Source organism: Haemaphysalis longicornis, unplaced genomic scaffold (assembly GCF_048455015.1).
Source record: "Haemaphysalis longicornis isolate Haplotype H1 unplaced genomic scaffold, Haemaphysalis longicornis Haplotype H1 scaffold_137, whole genome shotgun sequence".
Lineage (NCBI taxonomy): Eukaryota > Metazoa > Arthropoda > Arachnida > Ixodida > Ixodidae > Haemaphysalis > Haemaphysalis longicornis.
The window spans coordinates 555,866-563,057 of NW_027526242.1; the positions used below are offsets into that span (position 1 = coordinate 555,866).

At 50.6% G+C, this 7,192-nt stretch overlaps 1 protein-coding gene across 1 annotated transcript; it reads right to left on the minus strand.

Moving 5' to 3' along the window:
• Nucleotides 1-664: 664 nt before the first annotated feature.
• On the minus strand, nucleotides 665-1,288 carry LOC144164744 (uncharacterized). Its single transcript, XM_077695032.1, has 3 exons — nucleotides 1,175-1,288; nucleotides 737-994; nucleotides 665-691 (listed from the first exon to the last, which is right to left on the minus strand). Exons 1-3 carry the CDS (start codon nucleotides 1,286-1,288, stop codon nucleotides 665-667), a joined length of 399 nt encoding a protein of 132 aa, XP_077551158.1.
• Between the last annotated feature and the right edge of the window lie 5,904 nt (nucleotides 1,289-7,192).

The window sequence follows — 7,192 nt, forward strand, 5'->3', positions numbered from 1 at the left end:
GCTGGAGAGACCACATGCCCGGCGGACCAGGCTCGACCAGACCGGAAGTTCCTGGCAGAGACCGGAGCCCACGACTCCGGCAAAGGCCCAGGGTGGCAACCTCGGCCAGCCGGCAGCTTCTGCTTGAGCTACTTCAGAATCGCTGTGGACTGGAGGTTTGAGTGCAACACGTCCAACGGTGTCTTCAACAACCGGCCCAAAAAAAGCTCGCAGGGGGCACGGCCCGTGATGTCGTGGGGCGTGGTCAGGTACTCGAACAGTACCCCGGTGACCTGCTTCCGGAAATCCTCAGCCTTGCCCTTCTTGAGCTTGTCCTTTACCGTTTGCACCACCCGCTCGGCAGCACCGTTTGAGGCAGGCTGGTACGGCGGAACTATCATCCGACGGATTCCGTTCTTCGTCAGCCAGGCCAGGTACTCCTCGCTGGCGAAAGCGGGACCGTTGTGGGACACGATGACGTCCGGCAAGCCCTGGGCTGTGAAGACTTGCCGCAACACCGCAAAGGTTGCTCCTACCGATTGAGTGGTGGCTGGTAGGACCTCCACCCATTTGGAGAAGACATTTGGGGGGCCCTTAAAGGGGCCCCCAAAATCCGCGTGAAGCAGGAGCAGGGTCCTTCCCGCCTGCACCGCCAGTTCGTGTTCTCCACATGGCGCGAAGTTCACTAGTTCTCCTGGCAGACTTGGTAGCGCTGCACCATGCGAGCAATGTCCTGGTCCAGTCCAGGCCACCAAACGTGAAACCGGGCCTCCATCTTGGTCTTCACCACACGTGGATGACCCGCGTGCAGCAACTGCAGGACCCTGAACCGCAGGCTCGGTGGGATCACCCCCCTGGAGCCCCAAAGCAGGCAGCCCTGCTGCACGCTCACCTCGGCGGCCTTGTGGCTGTACGTCCGCTCCACCAACTCTTCCCTTTGGGACACCACCTTGACCACCTGTGACAGGACTTGGTCCCTGCTGGTCGCCTGCGCCCCTGCCGATCTGGACAGCACCTACAGGTAATCGTGCTCCAGCATGAACCCTTCGGCAGGTTCAGAAACAGCAGCAGGCACGTCCTGCAGGGGCAGTCGGCTGACGGAATCAGCAGGTGCCAGGTCGTTTGCAGGGTGGTAGACCAGTCTGTAGATGTAGGCCGCGAGCCTCAAGGCCCAGCGCACCACTCAAGGTGATGCCTGCACTGAAACCGCCTTGTCCGGCCCCAGCAGTCCCAGTAGCGGCTTGTGGTCGGTGACCACCTCAAACGTATGGCCCCACAGGTACTGGTGGAAGCGCTCGACCCCAAACATGGGGGCCAGGCTTTTCTTGTCCAGCTAGCGGTACCTGTCCTCTGCAACATGAAGCTGACGGTACGCAAACGACACAGGGCGTTCCTGGCCATTCTTCTTCCGGTGGGCCAGGACGGCTCCCACGCCGTACGGTGAAGAATCTACGGTCAGGACAACAGGCTTGGTCGGATCGAAGTGCACCAGCGCCGGAACCTTGGTGACGAGCTCCTTGCTGCGCTGGAAAGCCACGTCCTGTTCCTTCTTTCATACTCACTGCTGTCCGTCTCGAAGCAGAAGATGGAGTGGCTGTAGATGCGACGACAGGTTGGGCAGCAAGCTCCTGTGTACGTTAACGAGGCGGAAGTAAACTCCTTCTCCTTCTTGTTCTGGGGCTTGGGTGCCTTCAACACAGCCTCAACTTTGCGGGGTGCGGGGGCCAGGCCATTCTGGGAAATGACGTGTCCACATGCTCAACGCTGGGTGCCAAGAAAATGCACTTCTCTAGCGTCAGCTTCAGCCCAGCATCATGCCAGGATGCTCTGCAGGTTCCGCAGGTGGTCCTCGTCGTCTGTACCGGTCCCCAGGATGTCGTCCAAATACACCTCCACGGGCCTCATGCCCGTGCACAGGTTTTCCATCTCCCTCTGAAAAATGGCAGGTGCTGAGGTCACGTCAAATGGTAGGCGCGTGTACTGGAAGACCCCCAATGTTGTCGATATCGTGACGTACTTCCGGGATGAATCCTGGAGTACCAGGTGCTGGTAAGCATCTCTGAGGTCGAGTTTTGTAAATGTCTGTCCCCTGGACAACGCCGACCAGACATCTTCAATACGGGGCAGCGGGTACTTCTCGACCGTGGCGACGGCATTTATGGTGACCTTGTAGTCCCCGCAGATCCTGACACTGCCGTCTTGCCTTCTCCGAAGGATTGCGGAGGTAAGGCGGCAGTATGCTGTGCCCGCACGAGATGCTCGACTGCTCGACGGTTGGCGAAAATGTGAGGAGGACGTGCGTGTGCCGATGATGTGCGTTAGCTTCCTAAGACACAGTTCGCGGTATCTTTCAGAAACACACTGCGCGCAGCCGACACAGCGCATCACCTTCTTTGTTTTTGCAATGCGAAACGTATCAGCCCGGACCGGCTAACCAAGCCCTCTTCTTCTACTCCGGCCACTCCCCGCAATCGGTAACCTTCCCAGTGGTCCAATCATGTGACCAGCTCAGCTCTGGGCGACGCGTAGTGGAGAGCGGCAACGTTGGCAAAACATGCTCCGCCGCTGTTCTTAGCTTTCTAGCGCTGACGCGAGCGCCATTTCTTTGACAATCTCTAACGTCAGTTACCTTGGCAACCAGGCACAAGCCGCTGTCGAAGTCAGTTACGGTTGCGTGATCCCTGTTCAGCTCGAGGCCCCGCCTTGCGACATGTGGGCACTGCAGGCGGACCACTCACTCCCATTGGGCAGCGCGCGATGCCTTGGGCATTGTAAAAATACAGGAGGCAAGGCACAGCGGCTCACCATAGCTGCCATCGGGAGAATCAACGAGTCAGTGCTCCCACAGGGCACTGCAGCCATCAGGAGTAAGTGCTGAACTGCGCGTCACGCAGCCGGCCATGCGCATGTGAAGCGGCTGTTGCGGAACGCTCACATGTGCTCTGAGCCAGTTCTCACTGAGCAGGGAGCGACGCAACTGGTGAAACTGCGTCGTCAGCCGCTGCAGCTAAACCGGCTGCCAAAGCGGAGGCCCCGCACCCCACACGCCAGAACCTCGAGTGAGTTCTGAATAATGAGCGAGGCAACCGGTGCATGTTCTTCCTTAGCAACTGCAAATACAAGTTTTCTGTAACCATACAAATGAGGCGTTTTTTTTTCTAAATGAGCCAGGTCCACCTAACGTGAAGTTAAGAAACAAGCGGAAGTTTGTTACCGTACCTAAATGCAGTGCCGTCAAAACTATTATATGATTTATTTTACACTTCAGCTAGGGGAAGTTTACGGCCACAAGTAATTAAAAATTATGCCGTTAATTTGAGCAATATTGGGTTCATAAGTTTGGATTTGTCTCCTATTGAATTGAAACACTTAAGTTTATGCTACATTGTTATGAAAAGTTTATTTAAATTGACTTTCAAGCATTGTGCGATTAAGGTCTGGGGGAACAGGCATTAAAAATATGCAACATACCCTCAAGAACTGTAGAAAAATACATGGAGGGTAGGTGAGTCGTCTTTGCACCATTACCTACACTTTTTGAGTTCTTTCCCAGGACAATTATCTTGGGCATGCCTCAACGCAATAACGAAATAAGGAAGCTCTTCATTGCTTTGGCACGACTTTCGAAAGCACGTTACAAGGAGGCTGCCATATCTCTTTTTTCACCTTGATGAAGATGTTCGTATTCTCAGAGCGGGGGGGGGGGGTAAGAGAGGGGGGTTTTCAGGGCTTGTAAGGGGTAGCTATTTAGTTAGGTACTGAGACGGTAAGTATTGGCGTGAAAAAATGAATATAGCCAGAGTTATTTCGTAGGAACGGGGGCGACAAAATGAAATGATTGTGTTTCAAATCATCTGCTTCATTTCGTTCACTTCGTCGTTGACATCTGGGGACAGATATTTCGCCGATCTCCTAATTGCCTCCTGAATTTATAATGTCACGCCTTTTTAATGGGAAATTTGCCTAGTTTTTCTTGTCACTACAGCTTTATCCGGCGAAGTTTACATTTCGGAATCTGGCTCATTTAAAAAAAAACGCCTCGAATATGTCCGTGTGAAATTCATTGCCTCAACATATTTTTCACAGTCGAAGCAGATAAACAGCTGCGCCCAAATATCGCATTTGTGAGTATCGTAATCGCCAGCCAGGTTTTCTCGTTTATTTGGCGTTTTTTTAAAGACGATAGTCTTTCTTGGGCTACTTAAACCCAGAAATTTTGGTCTGTCTGTCTGTCTGTGACTCGATTCAGCCACCCTGCCGAAGAAAAACAATGCCTGCGCTATAGTCTTTTATAGTCACAGCGAAATCTATCTGTTTCAGTCCGGTGTAATGTTCATACTTGTCAACATTGTCGAAGAAGAACAAAACATTATTGAAATATAAAACAACAAATAATACGTAAGTGATATTTGCAGTATTTGTTTATAAAAATCATACATGCTTTATTTTGGCAAAATTAAATAGTTCATCAACTGCAGAAAAAAAATTCACTCCGCCGTCGCCTGCTGTCGCCCGCGCCACTATAGCTTCTGGCGCCATTTTAAGAAATCAACCTGCAACAGTTGCGAAAGGTTCCACTAGATAGGTTCCACGTTCTGCTTGCAACGCATGTCGAGTAGGGAAACGCGGTTCTATAAACGTTGAAGTACGGGACCTCGATTCACTCGCGTCTTCGCCGTACGGCAGCATTGGCATCGAGACACCCGGCCTGGAGCAGTGGAACGGGGTAAATATAAAATGATTTAAGCAAACCTTTGGCGTCTTTACCTTGGGAGCAGCGCGACGCAAGAGGAACAACATTGTGAGCGAGAAAGCGAAGCGAGATATTTACTTGGCGAAATCGATAAAGACTATCATCTTTTGTCGGCATTTGCAACCGAAGGAGTGGATACGCGGCCAATTTTTTCTTTAGCGACGTAGTTATAGCAGCACTGCGACGATAGCCCATAACTCGCCACTGCCTAGCAGCCATACAGTGGTGCCGTACAAGAGGTCTCTTGTACTGATAACGTGTTCAGCGCCTGTTTTTAGTCGCTCAAAGTGTATCGTGCCTTGCGGGCCCAGCTGGAGATTTTGAGCGCTCTGACGGTTGCAAAAAACGATGCAGATGCAGCGCGCAGAAAAACTGGAAGCTCTAACCTTGGGAGATTAAAGTGGGCAGGAAACAGTCGCTCGCCCGGAAGCAACGGCTTGTGGGCGAGGGCAAAGCTCCACATGGCGCTGTTTCTGAAATTTTGTCAGCGTTAAATCTGACTGGTGAGGAAGAAAACCAATAACCACGGAATAATCGCTTCTACAGTGGGAACATTTGCTGAGGTGTTGTAACCAGCTGCTCAGGAAATATAGATGTGCCTGATGTAGCGTTGGACCACCCAATATTTGTATTGTAGCTTGAAATCTTTTTTCTATTGGATTTGATTCACCTTGACACGTACGCACGCGCCAGCTCAGATGTTCCCGATCACTTCAAATAAAGTTTGGACATGTTTATTTGCCATGCGCCAAGGGGCGTTGGACGCTCCTTTGACTTGTGTATTACAATGGAAGCACAATTATATCCGACAAAAGCAACCATCTTTCTTCTGTTCTGGGTCATTCGTGCAGTAATCAAATAATTAACAGGGAAAAAATATTTCGTTTGAAATAAAGTTAAATATTGATTCTTGTAACACAATGAAGGATTTATTCACCTCTTTTACATTATTTCCTATGAAAACGAACAAACTACTTTTTAAAGTTAAAGCGGCTGACTTTTTTGTATCCGTGAAATTTAGTAACTTCACTAGAGGAGTGAATTACGAGGTTATGGCTCCAATTTTTTGGATTTGTGAGGCGTTTTCAGGCAGTAGAAAAGTTCCCTCAATTTAAAATAGGAGGTTCCTAAAGTTCGCTTCATGGAAACAATTTTTTATGCCCCCCTGCACCTCCCCCCCCCCCAAAAAAAAAAACGAGGCATGCCCTTATAATACGCACCTTGGGTGTCCCGTATCTGTATAACTTTTCCATGCACAGGGAGTGTTGTAAAAGATAAATAACTGAATGTAAACCGTTGGTCTGGCCGGCAAGAATGCTTTTTTGAATCGTTGCAAAGCACGTGCGTCCAGTATTCAGTGCAAAGGCTGCTTCTTGTGTATCGTAGCTGGGAGATCTTCAGTAGAGGCAGAGACTAGAATAAAACGGAAAACCCCGGAGATAATCTGGAAAGTGAAGAAACAATCTAGCATGTAAGCGGCATGCGTATATCTTCCCTGAAGAATAGATTTTTCTAAAAGATTGTTCCCTCTACAATTTAATATACAGGTTCCACTATACACATAGTTGACGCAACAGCTGCGCAAATAACATTTTGACATTACGGTTCCCACAAAATTCTCCCCTTATGTGCTTTCTCCCTCTTTGCCTTCCACCCATATCTGTGTGAGAAGAAATGACTTACGCGCTGTGCTTTATCACTCAAACAAGACTGCACCACCGCGTTGATTGATCATTCACCGGTGGTAATCCCCTCTCGGTTAGACAAAGCTCCCTTCAATGCGTATCTTGAGGATTTTAGAGCGAAAGCTCTACTACGCTACACCTTTCAAGGTCATTCATCGCGTCACAAGTTACCTTCAGCCGCCGGCGGGCAAGTGCATCTTCTTGGGTTATCGCTTTGGTCGCTGAAAGGCGCTGGCAACACCTGACTAGGGGATGGGGAGACACCTGCTTCGGCTGCCCTTCTGCGCTCACGCTGGCTGGGCCTGTGCCTTCCATTCTGCTTAAGCGAACCGCGCGACTATTCGATGATTTAGTGGCTGCTTCGCCAATGCTTCATCCACCAGTATCCTCGTCGGGGTTGCGCTAGGTGGGCTGTCTGCAGGTGCCTTTAGCGCAAGTGACAGGGTGAAGCCAATCATCCAGTAGATCTACCTAGACGGCACGCCGCGAAGTCTCAAGCAAAGGCAAACTTTCGCGAAACACTGTGTGGGTAGTGTTTGCTTTTGCTTGTTGTAAGTAGATTCAGAAGTGTTAAACATCAGAATTTTTGAGGCTACTGATTAGATGTGCAGGACCTGAGCTCAATGCTCTCCGACCGGTCCAGTTACAAGGCTCCCGGTCCGTGGGAGGAGCTGATTCAACGGGAGAGGAGCGCCGCCTTAGCCGCTGGGCTAGACATGGTGGCCTGCCACATTTACTCCAGGCAATGGGTGTTCCCCACAGCGGAAACCTGCCT

Coding starts and splice junctions, on each gene's coding strand:
- LOC144164744 (XM_077695032.1), bottom strand. CDS start 1,288: ATGTTTGGGGTCGAGCGCTTCCACCAGTACCTGTGGGGCCATACGTTT. Junction 995..1,174: donor ACAAGGCGGTTTCAGTGCAG/GCATCACCTTGA, acceptor GATTACCTGTAG/GTGCTGTCCAGATCGGCAGG. Junction 692..736: donor AGATGGAGGCCCGGTTTCAC/GTTTGGTGGCCT, acceptor CGCATGGTGCAG/CGCTACCAAGTCTGCCAGGA.